Source organism: Haliaeetus leucocephalus, unplaced genomic scaffold (genome assembly GCF_000737465.1).
Source record: "Haliaeetus leucocephalus isolate CR32 unplaced genomic scaffold, Haliaeetus_leucocephalus-4.0 Scaffold339, whole genome shotgun sequence".
Lineage (NCBI taxonomy): Eukaryota > Metazoa > Chordata > Aves > Accipitriformes > Accipitridae > Haliaeetus > Haliaeetus leucocephalus.
The window spans coordinates 3,207,607-3,221,767 of NW_010972775.1; the positions used below are offsets into that span (position 1 = coordinate 3,207,607).

Below are 14,161 nucleotides of genomic sequence, written 5' to 3' on the forward strand. Positions count from 1 at the left end.
TATAAATGCTATGCTGTTTGGTATTTTACTAGTCTTGCTATATATACCTCTTCTTATTCTTGGTTTATGCAAACTACTGCAATCCAGCAAATGACTTGGAACTGAGTCAAAGAGCAAAGGACAGTGGCATTCCTTCCAAAGGCATTCTTTTTTCTCCTTGTTTTGGAAGTTAAACTTTCAAGTTGATGATGACATTTTTAATACTGAGTATGCAGTTGAATCTATCATTCAGAGTCATTTAAAAATGCCATAAATAATAACAAATAAGCAACTTTGGGTATATTTCAAACCAACAAAGTTGACAACTGTTTTAATATTCCTGGACACACCGGATTTAATTAGACTTTTTTTTTTTTTTTAAATCAGATCCCACCACCAACATGGCAATAGTTGTGCTCACATTCCCAGGAACTGAAACAAACAAATATGGGTAGAAAAAACCCCAACCATTAAAACTGAAAAAGCATTTTGAATTTCTATCTCTATGATATCTAAAAAAATACAGTAAAAGTATATGTAGTTTTATTCTGAATCAAAATTGCTAGCCTTCTAATGGTGATACTTCAACACTTCCGTCAAAAGGAATTTCCTGTTTGTTCCAAGAATAATTAAGAGATGGGTATATTGGGAAAAAAACAAGGCAGAACTAGTTGCTTTTACTCCATAAAAAGAGTTGGGAGGAAGGAAGACATTAGTCAAGAAGAACACTGCAAGAGCATTGCAGGAGTTAGTTATCTAGGAATTAAAAAACCCCTAATACATTCTACACAATCTGTTCTGCGAGGTTTTGTCTTTGTTTAGAATACTCACCTAATTTCTGTGACTTTCCAGGAGATAAAAAGCGAATATATGTCCTTTCCTAAATTGAATCTGTCGTGCCATTAACCTTTTGGACTATTTCAAATAATCACATAATGGGACAGTACTCACTTTTATGAATGGTAATCGTGGAGCTTTCAACCGAAGTTAACTTTTAGAGGTTATTACTACAAATATTATATAATGCCTTGGTGCTTTAGAGTTCTATATATCACCATTAAAAAACAAACAAACAAACAAATACAATTGCTTTTGCAAACTTGTCCAGAAAATGCTAAATGCACACTTTGCTTTTTTTGAATCTTCTTTAGCATCTAGATAAGATGATGTATCTTTGGTTTACAAAAGCTAAGAACATTGCCCTTTTACATTATGTACATTGTTCACATGTCCAGGGGTTGCTATGGGTGACCCACAGTAAGCAATAAACGGACAAAACACAGAAAGACAGAATATTTAAAGTTTTAATCCAACAAATGAAGAGGGTCTTAACACTGTAAAATACCATTGTATTGCTAATGCTGTAGAATTGTACATTAAAAACAGTAGTCTATAGATGTAAAAATAGCAAGTTTATGATACAGTAAAACACAGTATAGAAACCATTTAAAATTAAGTAGAAACCTCTTAAACAATTGAGGCATTAATCTAAGTGTTTCTCCAAATGTATTAAATAAAACACAGTTAATACTGACTCTAAACATCCCGCCCCATCTTCCCCACTCCCCGCCCTAATTAAACTCATTAGAAAAAACAGTAGTCTCAGTCACTATGTTTTGCATTCTTTCAGAATCATTTAGATTCTCCATTTTCTTCAAGTACAGTAGAACAACTCTTCACAACACAGTACTACCCCGAAGTAATTTTTTTCCCAACGCTTTATAATTTTGGAAGTAAGTATTTAAGATTAATTTTGAAGCTAGAAGAGGCTCAAGGAAGTCTGCAGGATGGCAATTAAATTTTCAATGCAAATTATTTACACAAACATTAGTGTACTGTAATTACAGCATAGAACTGGCAACATAGCTGATGGGTGCTTTTAACAAAAGCTCCAAATGAAAGAAAGGGAAGAAAAACAGATTACAAAATAAATAATCTAAAGTTCTTCATGGTAGAAGCGTTCATCATGAAGCTGCCTACCATAATCCGTTGCTTCACTGTTGAGAAACAAATCCTGGTTCTTAAGAATTTCTGCTTCAGAAAGCTTTTTATCGTCATTCAAATCCATTTCTTCAATAAGGTGAAGAGCCTTTAAAATAAATGGAACACCATGTGCACAGTTAATAGATACGAGCATTTATAAATAATGCTTTTGGAATAGCTTTGTCAAAGTCCTGCCACAACACCATTATTTGTAACAAGCTAGACAACATATTACATTCAGAACAGAGCCTTTCTTTCCTCAGTTTGCTTCTCTTCGCCTCTTTTATTTGGTGGCAAAATCATAATATCAAATCTCTACCCTCACTATCAATTCTAAAGCAACAAATCAATGTCAAACCCACAGCTTTACTTTGAGGGCAGAAGATGGCACTAAACCAGCAAAGATTAGCCATCTTTCTGGAAGCACCCATAGTCCTTGAAATCCTCGGGCGAGTGCAGTACACGCCTTTAGTGTATGACCTGCAGAAAATGCAAGCTTAGCATGTCAGCTAGAGACCCTGTGTTCAGGGAGCCCTTCTGGATATCCAGGCACTGAATGACAGCTACAACAGCAAGTCCTCAATGTGTGGGACCTCAACTAGGATTTAAGCCAATACAGTCTTCAAGTTGAGCATCCTCTTTCAGAAGTGTGCGCTGATTATCTCAGTCACATATTTACCCTGTGTCTGACAAGAGAAGCATCATTTACAGCTCTCAGGTTAAGCTGTAGGCATGCTTGCTTTCAACTCTGGAGGGGTCTACTGTGCTAAGCCATTTTTTATTTCCTGAACCTGTGGAGACTCACTTTCTCCTTCAACAGTGGACAAGATAAGCCATCTAGGCATAGGAACTTCAACTTTGCGTAGCAATTCATATTTTCCTTCATTTCCTGAAAGCAAAAACTTGCTTTTCTCAAAAAACTTTTAAATACTAAATCATGACAATGTCAAATGAAACTGCAAATTAAAACAGTTATCAGATTTTTGCTTATTTATATATCATAAAAGGAGGGAAGTTCAGCAGTAAAACAAAAAAACAATTGCAGAGTATTTTACTTGTAGCTTATTCACAAGTGTTACGTAGCTCAAAGCTAACAAGCTAGTACAGCAGCTCTACTGCACCTATTGCTTCTGAGAAATAGAGGAGCCCAAGTATTACATGGGTTTTTTGGTTTTATTTGCTAAACATCTACAAATACAGTGATTTAGAGAATCCTTCTGTTCCTACTTTTTCTGATCAATTTGGCTCAATGTAACTGTTAAGTGACTTTTTAAAAAATTAAATATTACTTACAACTAAGCTGACTACCTCACCAAAAAGGACTGAAGAAAATAACAGGAGCTAATGTTAGCCAAGCAGATTTTAAAAGCACTCTGCATGGCAGAAGCTAAAAGATTATTAAGACAAACATCTTGGTAAATACATATAAATTCCTGGAAATGGAATGTATAGTAATTTTTCTATTTTTATGTTATTTAGCTACCAGGTTTCTCAAGTCATTTTGAAATGCCAAAATGAAACTGCAATAATCAGCTTTCAAACAGCAGTTTATGACTTAACTCAATGCTACCTTCTCTTTAGGATAGTGACTTTGCTAAGACCTTACATTACCTGAAGGAAAAAAATAGCACATTAGAGAAACAGAAAAAAAAGATTTTTTGCAGAACTGAGCTACTGCTACAGCATGGCCTTGCTGTAAGCTAAGATTTGAATGAATAGCGAAGAACTGCTAAAAAAACCCCAAACCCAACCAAGCAAACCAACACAGGTATGGTTAAACTCAACACCACACAGAATTCAAGTCAGTTAGAACAGTATTGTTTCCGTGAAATAAGAACCAACCACCCTCAAGAGTCAGATGTTAAACAAGGTCTGTGCAAAGGCTTACAGATCCACATTTACAAAAATACTGCTAGAGCAATTTAACAACTTAGTTTCCTACAACGATAGATACGTGAGTACCTAGTGCTGTGTGCTAGCCACATTGCTTTTTCTGTCACCAACAGAGCTGAAAAAGGAAGAGGTGGGACCTCAGTAACGAGACGGTCCAACCCAGTAGCTGGACTATGCTGTTTGACACAAAGCATGTCCTGTCTTTACCAGGAATTATGGAGGCATGGGAAGACCTGTTGTTCCTGCCATTCTGAACACCAAAATCCTCCAGTGCAAAGGAAAGAGACTTGGACAAATTAAGATAAAAAGTTACTAGCGGAAAGACAGAAATCCTCTCTACTGCAGTCGGCAACTGTAAAGTCTGCTTACTAAAATAGGTTGTTCCGGAACACTCAGCGCTTCTACTGCCTGCTACAAAAAAATAAAGACAGCTAAAATGAGAATCCACTTAAACCTATTATGCTGTTCTACCTCTGATTAAATCATTTTAATTATCATCAAATGCTGTTTGCATTACAGCATCTTGAACCATAGAATACTTCCATTTTCTCGTACTTACAGAAAGACAAGTTTTTAGTTCTACAAATTATGGTGATTTATACAGTTAGAAGAATCACAATCAATTTTTGTTTTCAAAATTACGCTGTCAGTATATACCAGCTTCTTTTAGTAGTATATCTCATTAGATTTACTTAAAATAACTAAAAAATAACTTATTAAAATACTGTACCCTTAAGTCCAACCAAGTAAGCTATTTAAACATGTAGAAAGGCACTTCGTTAATTTACAAACACTCATACAATTAATAGGAACTTCACATTTGCCTAATGCAGTTAAGGGACCTGCACTCTTTTTACAAACTGAAAAAAGGTTAAAAATACATGCAAAGATCTACTAAGCATTCTTTTTCAACTAAGACATGATAAATCTGAATGCATCTATTCAAATTCAAAATTCTACCACATTAATTAAAATCTAAATAGCAGTCAAAACACATACCTCCTCTTGTGCAATACCTTGATTATTAGGTACTATCCAAGACAAGAGCTCTTGAGGGTCGAGTTTTCCGTCACTATCCTTGTCATAGTCATTCACAAACCGATCCTTCTCAACAAGTATCCACTCTGGATCTTCCCTTGCAGCTAGTAAGACACATTTGTCAAGTTTAAAGCCACTCTTTACCTTAAAGCAGATGTTTTCACCTTTTGTCCTAAGCAAATTCACTTAATCTCATAAAACATAACACATAAGTGATTTCACTTAACAAAGACAAGACTTACAGACCAGTCCCAATAGATTAAATAAATGCATCTGTCTACACATTAAAAAAATACTTGTATAGAATAAAACAGCATTTAAAGCTAAGGTAATATTAAGATTGTAAATTTACAGTTGAACTAAGCAGATGTTAAAGTCAAAGTTTACCACCAACTGAACTGTTCACTTTACATCTCCACAATTACCCAAATTGATAGTGGAGAAAGCATACATTATATTGAATGTGCTGCCAAGCAGATGGTTTCCTACTTATTGGGACAGCTGACATATCAGTAGGAAAACATTAAAGTGGATAAAAGAGATATCTTACATTTGCAGTATTTACCTTGAGTGACTTAAGATTACTCTCTCCCATTAATGTATAGCAATCATGTTGCAGACACCATGTTGAGAGTATCACATGACAGCAATATAAGCAATACTACAGGCCTCAGACATTGGTCATCTCAGCACTTAACGGACGGAGGAAAGTAGGGAAAAGCTTTAAATCAACAAGCGTCCCGAGGAGTAGGTAGATAAATAGTGTTTTGCAGTATATAAAACTGATAACATGTATTATAAAAGAACAAAGAGTGAAGTCCCTCTCTTTCCTTTCCAACACCTTCTTTTGCAAGTAGATTATCCCTTCATGTCACAATTCATCATGCACTGTTGCCCAAAACCACAAAACAGTTATGAAACTACACCCACCATGTAGTTTATTTAAACTGTGCTGCAGGAACACTGTCTGCAGAGGAGATGGGCATTTGGAGAAGCTGAAGTAGTTTCTACAATTATAGCTGATTCTGAATTCTTGCTAAAGTTTTAATGACAAAGCTGTTATCTTCTCTGTTAACTGCAAGGACCCTAGCAACAACTTCACTCCTTTCCAACAGCTTCGGACAGACTGGCTTGGAAAAGCTTTTTTTATGTCAGAGCAGGAAAATGATAAAGAATCCTGTAGTTGCATCAGAGATCTATTGTTTTAACTGGCTCTGGCAAACAAGATGGTTATACAAGGGGAAATGTCAGGTGGTTGACTGGAGTGAAGAAAAACTGACTATTCCCCTATTTCTCCATATCCTTATGTGGCTTAAACATTTTCTCCAGCTAGGATGCTAGCCCATGCTTAAGAATTAGCATTCCTTAGGACCAAGCAGACTCTCCACATGCCTCAAGCTACTGGTTTTTCTGAACTGGAGGAGTTATTTGCCCTACCGTGTAGCAAATCAAATACAGCGTATAAAATATTTATCTATTAGCAACATAGCTAGAGAAAAGTATTGCTAAACACTAGGTAAGAGTCCTTTTTCTTGTTAAAGAAGGAATACATCAAGCTTAAGGAAGGGCGAGAGTGGGAAAAAAAATAAAAGTGAAAGCAGATAGGCTTTTGATATCTGGTACAGTGAACAGACTCCTTACACTTCCCCTCCGACTCTCTTAAAACACACACAGCTTCAACCCTTCTAAAGCAAGGCTGACAGCTGCCACCTTAAGCTGATAAAGACCAGGGAAGTTTAACCTTACATTCATGCTGGCTGGTTTCGCAGATGCGTTCAGTTAGCAAAACTACATCTTATTTCAGCTGCATATCTAGCTATGAGGAATATGCTTCAGTCTTCAGGAAAACAAGAAGTAACTTGCAAGGAAACAGTGGGATGGGCTATATACAAACTACTGCCAAATACATACAGGGCAGACTGAAATAATAACCTACTATGCCCAGTACCATGAAACTGAATTATTCTAAAAGACAGGATAATGTTATTCAGAATCTGTAGGTGGAGGTGTAAAAAGCTGAGAATAAAGGTGCATACAATCCATCCCATTCCAAAAGCTTCTGTTCAGTTCCTTCTTTCATACCCCCACCCTTTTTCCTTACTTGGGTCTCTTCTGTAATCACCAAGGAATTCTTCCAGGCTAACAAATCCATCACCGTCTTTATCATGTTCTTCTAAAGCCTCCTGAATGACAAAGTCCTTTTGTATACATAGAAAAAGCAAAATATCAATTTGTGAAAAATTAGCAACTTTTAATCAAGAGAATCAGCAATAAATAATTTTAGAGTAAGAAGGTATCCTTTAAAGTAAAGACTCCCTCATTTCAAATCTGCTTTTCCATTTTAATGCAGATTAGTGCATTAATTGGTTCCTGTGCAACAGAACAGATCTGTTCTTAAGAGTTTAGGATGTCAGGTTTTATGAAAACCAAATCCAAAAGGTGTACCTAGGGTTGGAATCCTTCAACGTAATTCAAAACTACAAAAATAGCTGAGAAACATTAATTTCTACAAAGCTGTATCATCTCATTTAACTCTTCTTTTTCCATGTGATGTATTCATTAATTTGCATTTTTGTAACTTTATGAAATTGTCAGGAAAACTGGTTGGTCTTTTGGTCCTGTGTTTCCCAGTGAAGCCAGTCTGCCTGTTCTCCTAGTTCTGTCTTGTCTTGTTTGTCCATAATAAACAGTTATGTCAACACAAATAGAGGCTGTTTGCATGGCACTCCTCCTGGCAGTTGGCTCTGCAGCATCAGACAGCCAAAACTGAAGGCTCTATTGCAGAAAAGCACCAATGTACTTTTAACTGGGGTCAACTGTCGATACTGAGCTGGAATGACACCCACAGTCACAGCAGTGAGGAAACAGATGCCCAACGGCAAAGTGCTCCTGGCTGAAATAATAATCTCCCAAGCTCTGACCACAGTACAGTCAGTATTAAAGCTTCAGACAGGCTTGAATGCTCTTTTTCGGCCAGAAACGTGACTCTTGTGTCCCTTTAAGCAAAGTGAGAGTAATCGGCACATGACCTTTTCCTGTGCAAAATCTTTCCTGTAAGTCCCCCTAACTAGAATTGAACTCTGAACTAGGCATGAAACTTCCTCAAGCTAAAATCTCACTGATCTATTTCCAACCTAACAGAGTTTAGAGACAGATACGTCAGTCCAATCCCAAAAATTTGGGATAGTTGTGCAATACTATTCCTGAAACAGATTTCAAAGAAAAACACTGAACCACTGCTCCAGCTCCTGACCTCCAGCACTGGATCCACAACACATCATCTGCTTTTTAATTTGGTCTGTAAAAGCAATACTCAGAACTGCTCAAAAGCACACTTCCTGTAGTACTGGGGCTAAGCACATGCATTAAAAAGATGTTGCATCTATATACACAGGCTGATACTCTCCTAAATCTTACCGTCATATACTCCACTTCCTCAGGATGTTCAAAAGCAACAAATTCATCCACATTTAGATCAGGAACATCATCTCTATTAGCTTTTTCAAAACGCTTTTTCTCCTTTAAATGAAGCTTAGAAAATAGATTTAGTTAGAGCACTTAATGAAAAGGAAAAACATTATAGTAGCTGGCTGTAGGCTCATTAGAATATTAATTGTTTCATGTTATGTACTCATATTATACTGATGTTATATTTTCTCTAAAAAGAGCTCATCCAGAGCAATGAGAACAGCACTTTTAATTGAGGTAGTTTTACTCTAAGAATCACATAAAAACTTCCTTATTATTTCAATTTAAGGAGACATTTAAAACATACTCTTAGCCAAGGCTTCAAAAACACAAAAGGGAGAGAATGAAAAGACCAAGAATTATCTTGTCTTTATACAGGCTTCCTCTTCTAAAAGTCACCAATTCCCAAACTAGGTTTAGTGGAGTACAATGATTATAATTAATGGTAGCCATTGCAAATTCCAAAATTTACATTTGAAGGACATTTAACCTTCTGGATCTATATCTCATTTATATCAAGGGCTGTTTGTAGTTCAAAGAAGGTCTTGAAAGAAATATCATGTACGTAAAATGTCTTTTCTGAAGCCATTTTAAGTGCTGAAGGATTAGACAGATTCCTTTAATACAAGACTGTTGCCCATTACACCTGAACATATTTTAAAGCAAAGGCACTTCTCTCACCCATTTTAAGTATAAATATTAGCATGCCTTTTAAAAATAAATAAGATCCACAATAAGCAGGGAAGTTCTTATTTCTGAATGTCTTGCACTTCCTGTTTCCATATTCCAAATGTGCAAAAATTTTATATTTTTTTTCTCATTTAATTTCATACAGTCTCTTTAGACAAAATAAAGACCCACACCATTGATAACTGATCTCTACTCAAACTGCATGTGATGTGAGCTATACAAATTCTGGAATCCCATGATTAAGTGTGTCGTGCTACCAGTGTAACTCTGATCTGGATAAGAGAGTGGCCAGCAAACCAGAGATCACAAATACTTTAAAAATAACCATTTGAAATTGTACTTCCTCGTTTATATCCTATTTAGTGACACTTCTTTCAAAATTAGGCTAACCTGATTAATACAGAGCATAACATGTAACAAATAAACGTATAAGATCTTAACTATTCTGCAAAATAATTAAATGTACTCTTAAAGAAAAGCTGACCTTAGCTGAGAGTTTAAATAGGAAGGCAATTCAGAAGGACTGACTACAGAAAGGACTGGACTGCAACATAAACTTGAACTATTGAGGGGGAAAATCTATTTTTCAGTGGTTTTTTGAGAAGTGATGAACAAGGCTGCCACCTTCTGGTAAATTCATATGTTTACTGATGTCAATTCTAAATCAATATGATAGTCTAACTCTTCCATTTTGACTAGAGCAAGATCACCAATTTCCAAACATAAGGAAAATGCTAAAGAAGGCTGTCATATGATGCTTGTACAATGCTGCTAATTTTGCTCTTTACAATATATGTTGAAGTAGTCAGCAAGCAGGAAAACCTAGCAAGCAGTCAAACAAAGCATAGCATAAGTAAGTAAGTAGGAGTTCTAACCCGGCATATATACCTATGATGGCAATATCTCAAACATGGGATCAATATTTTGACTGGTAGGTCCATGTAAAGTCTTGTTTTATTTAAAAACTATATAATTATTCAGTTAAGTGACCTCCAAAGCTTTACAGTTTGTTTCTTCAGTGTGTAAAATCCCCTGCCCATTGTCTATTTTAGCTTCACTTCTGTCAACATCCTGTATTATCTACTACTACTTTATTAAAAGCAGCCACAGCAATCTTCACAGAAAAAAACCCCAACAAACCACTCAGGCCAGAATAGTCTAAAAACTCACTTATTCTCTTTTTGGGAAATATTTACATGTACTATACATGTGTAACCTGAAAGGAAACAAGTTTTGCTATGTGGTGATTCTTGGTGAACCTTTCCTCCCTGCCTCTCTTGCCTCTTTCCTTTCCACTCTCAAGTATCTGCTTTCATATATGAGATTAATCCATAACTTCTGTTGTTTACACATCCAGTTTTAGCTGTCAGAGTTGCATTTTGATTGCTAAAAATGTCTGAATTGCTATTGCTTTCTCTGTGGGTCTCTAATGGACAGAAAATGTTAAAGCAGGCTGTATTGATACCCCACACTGGGTACTTGAGAAATAACTGGAAAAGTGCAATAGAGGGGGTTAACCAACACCAGTGGTACTGGCCCCTGCTGAAGGCAGGACACTGGTTAGGCTACAGACCTAATCTAATAGATTGGCATCTTCTTTAAAGATGATAGCTGGAGACTGTGCTCTGTAGTAAGACTGTCAATAGACTTACGCTCCACTCAGCTTGAAAAAATATACTTGGGAGGTACGATTTTGTTCTGTCTTTGTTTAGTTGGTAGCAGCTTTAATACTCCATTACTTTCCTTTAATTACTCCCCTATCTCAGATAGATGAAAGCGTTAAACCATGTGCCAGCTGCTAGGGTTTCTCTACCCATCTTGTTCTGTCACAATAAACAAACATTGCTGCTTTTTGCCAACAGCTTACAGAAACTGATGCTGAAACATTTTACCTGTCGAAATGATTCTTCTTCTTGATCCTCCAGGACAGTGTTCTCATCAAAATCAATTACACGATCATACATTTGCATATTATACTCCTTCCAAGACACCAATCCATCACCATCTTTGTCATAGTCATTGAAGTGTTGCTTAGCTTCTTGCGTAACATAATGTTTAAAAGACTGCTGTATCCAGGAACTCAGCTCCTCTGTGAAAATCGTTAAAAAAATAATAAAATAAAAAAAATCAGAATCATCTGCACTATAAAAACTATAAAGATACCACAGGTCTATTCAGTCTGGAAGTACTACTCTGCAATTCAGATGTAAGCATATAGGCAAGAGCAAAACAATCTGTTTTTTCTATGCCATGGCTTTTTTCAAGTTAACTGAATGAGAGAATAGATCATAGCTACAGCCTTCAGTTTTTCTTTCATAGTACCATTTCCCCATTGATACCCTTAAGCTAGAGTTACATGGTTACTGGCCTATATTGGTGCTGCCAGAGTAAGTGTGATGTATCCCTCTCTGAAACACGTGGGATGTGGTAGGAAAAAATGATTACAGGTAGCATTCATACAGCTACATAGCAAAGTGGATCACTAAAAACTTATCCCGTAAGAAAATTCTTAGTTTTCAGCTGAGAACGTACCCTTATTTAGGTCACTGGGACCCGAACAATGGAAGCAGGAAGCCTGCCCCTTTTGGTGCCTGCTGACATTTATGTCAGCCTGAAATGATTACGTGGCTATGCCTTTCCAAATCTGAAGCCAATCAACACTGTAGCATCCCTTCACCTTTTTCTTCTTCAGAGCTTTATGAAAATGATACTGAATATGGTTTAGATAGACAACTCTAAACATAACTTTTTATCCCCCCAAAATATCATTCCCATCAGTTTTGGGTTTCTTTTGAAAAATCCACAAACTGAAATAAAAATAAATTCACTGCCACTGCCTTAATTACCAAAATGAAACATTAAGAAATATTTTCCCTTTACTTGGGGCTGAAATCAAGCCTTATATATTTTTGGAAATGCATTGAAGCTATTTGTTTTTATAGAAACATGGCTAAAAGAAAACTGAATATGCAGATGAATTCATACAAATACATTAAAGTTACTTCATTTAAAGATTGGGAGAACATATTCCCTCAGTATCACCCAGTTATTTTCAGGTGCCCAGAAAGGGAAGGCAACTTCCTCTGCATTGCAACATTATATAGCTAAATCAACTCAACTGAAATCCTGCTCTGAAGAGTCATGATGACTAATAAAAAAATCCTACAGAAATTACTACTTTGGTGTAGAAAAATCTTATAGCATTTTTAAATACTAAAGTATCTTATTCTGTCCTTCCTGGCAGAACTGTCAATACAACTTTACTAGGTTTATTTAAATATCTTTGAAAAGCAGCAAGAGATTTTTAAAAATATATTTTGAATACTGAATTTGTATTACCAAAGGAACCAACTTTGTAACAGATTCTGTGAATCGATTGAACATGTGGAGGCGTGCATGCCATGTTTTATAACCACTGAGGCTTGTGCACAAAACCAGCATTGCCTTACAAGAAACTGCAACATGATTTCTTAAAGATGGGTAACATATAATTTTTAGCATGGTTTATTTCCCAGCATTTAAGGCACGAGGCACAGTCATCTGAACACATAATGTCCAGTGCCACTAATCAGAAATACTTAATGCTCCAACATTAGAGAAGTGGTATTAATATTTATCACAAATTCTCTCACTGTTAGCCTCCAAACGGAGACGCCACTACTAAGGAAAAGTTCTCCAGGAGTGTTTTGCAATACACTGAGAAATAACTGAGCTGAAAAAGCTTCGATACCATAAGTTTCTTGGTGTAAAACCATATTCCACTGTGAGTTTTCCTTTGGGAAGTGAGGGGAGGGCAAATTTCCATTAGACTGAGAACCAGATGCAATATATACCATGAGGATGGAGTACAGGTGGAATTTCTACCCTTTAGATAGACTTCTGCCCTTACAGCCTTCACGTTGTGAACTGCTTGTTGTTTATTACAGGGGTTAGCCATCCTGTCAAAGTTATATACTATCTCATCTCTACACAGTCAGATGCAGGAACACTGAAATAAGTGTGCAGCTGATTAGTTTCAGCATATAAAGTGAAAGACATTCAAGAGATATAGTTGCTCTTGTCTTTAAACCATATTTTGTCCTCTCACCTAGAAAGCTTCCTGCATGTTTAGTATCATGTTAATGAAGTATCACTGTTCTGGTGTTTGAACAAGGATTCTATTTGCTCTGCGTGTGTGCATGTGAGACAATTTTGATTTTTTGTCAAAATCACAGCAAAACAGCAAAAATACATTTTCATAATGAGTTTTAAACTTAAATTAATAACGTGTCATGATCATGTACTGAAAGGAAAGGCCCGAGTTTACCGTGGAGTTCACGAGTCTGACTGATAAAAACCTGGCTGGGAAGAGACATTTGATACGATACTGTGATGAAACAAATATATGATTCCTCAGTGTCACTCGGTGTCACCAGGCATTGAAGTGCATATATGTAGTACTATGACTGCAGCGCACTTTCTTTGCCTCTTAAACTTGCTCTCCGAGTTGCACAAACAGGATTTCAAACACAGAAATCCCCTTGACTCAAAGTGGCTTCGGGCGTGCAAAGCTGGTACCTACAACTTAGTAATGCTCTCTTACCCACGCTAACTCACTCCCGTGTGCTCCTGTTGGCCCTCACTTCTTTCCTCACGTAAAACAGAAATCTTAGGGACCGAGACACCCTCTGTTGGCGTTCCTAACGCACTGTGCAAGCTGGTCGTTCTGTTTTCCATGGAGATTCCCCACAGCACAGGAGTCATCGGCGGTGTCACGGGGGGAGCGTATCTTTCCCTCTTCTGCGGGCGCGGGGCCAGACCCGGGACAGGGACAAAGCCCGGCCCCCGCCCGCTTGAACCCCCACGCGTGCTACCAGCTGGTCGCCGGGCCACGCAACCGCGGCGGTCCCCGGGCCAGCCGGGTGCCGGGCCGCCTCCCGCCGTTACCCTTGGTGAGGAGGCCGTCCGCGTCCGAGTCGATCTTCTTCACAATGGCCCTCAGCCGCCGCTGCTGCTCTTCCGGGCTGAGCCGCGCGTCCTCCTCCGCCTCCTCCTGCGGCAGAGGGAACCAACCGCGCGTCAAACCGCCGTCCCCGGACGCCTCAGACCCTTTCCCGGCCCGCCGGCGGCG

At 37.5% G+C, this 14,161-nt stretch overlaps 1 protein-coding gene across 1 annotated transcript in view; it reads right to left on the bottom strand.

Annotated features, from left to right (window-relative positions):
* Positions 1-1,268: 1,268 nt before the first annotated feature.
* The window catches only part of RCN2 (reticulocalbin 2, EF-hand calcium binding domain), a 13,137-nt gene continuing 244 nt past the window's right edge, over positions 1,269-14,161 (bottom strand). The window contains exons 2-7 of the mRNA XM_010572250.1: positions 13,978-14,139; positions 10,944-11,140; positions 8,311-8,412; positions 6,995-7,091; positions 4,855-4,997; positions 1,269-2,068 (exon numbers count right to left, since the gene is read on the bottom strand). Coding sequence (XP_010570552.1) covers positions 1,916-2,068; positions 4,855-4,997; positions 6,995-7,091; positions 8,311-8,412; positions 10,944-11,140; positions 13,978-14,139 — 854 coding nt within the window. The 3' untranslated portion in view covers positions 1,269-1,915. The remainder of the gene's footprint in view (positions 2,069-4,854; positions 4,998-6,994; positions 7,092-8,310; positions 8,413-10,943; positions 11,141-13,977; positions 14,140-14,161) is intronic.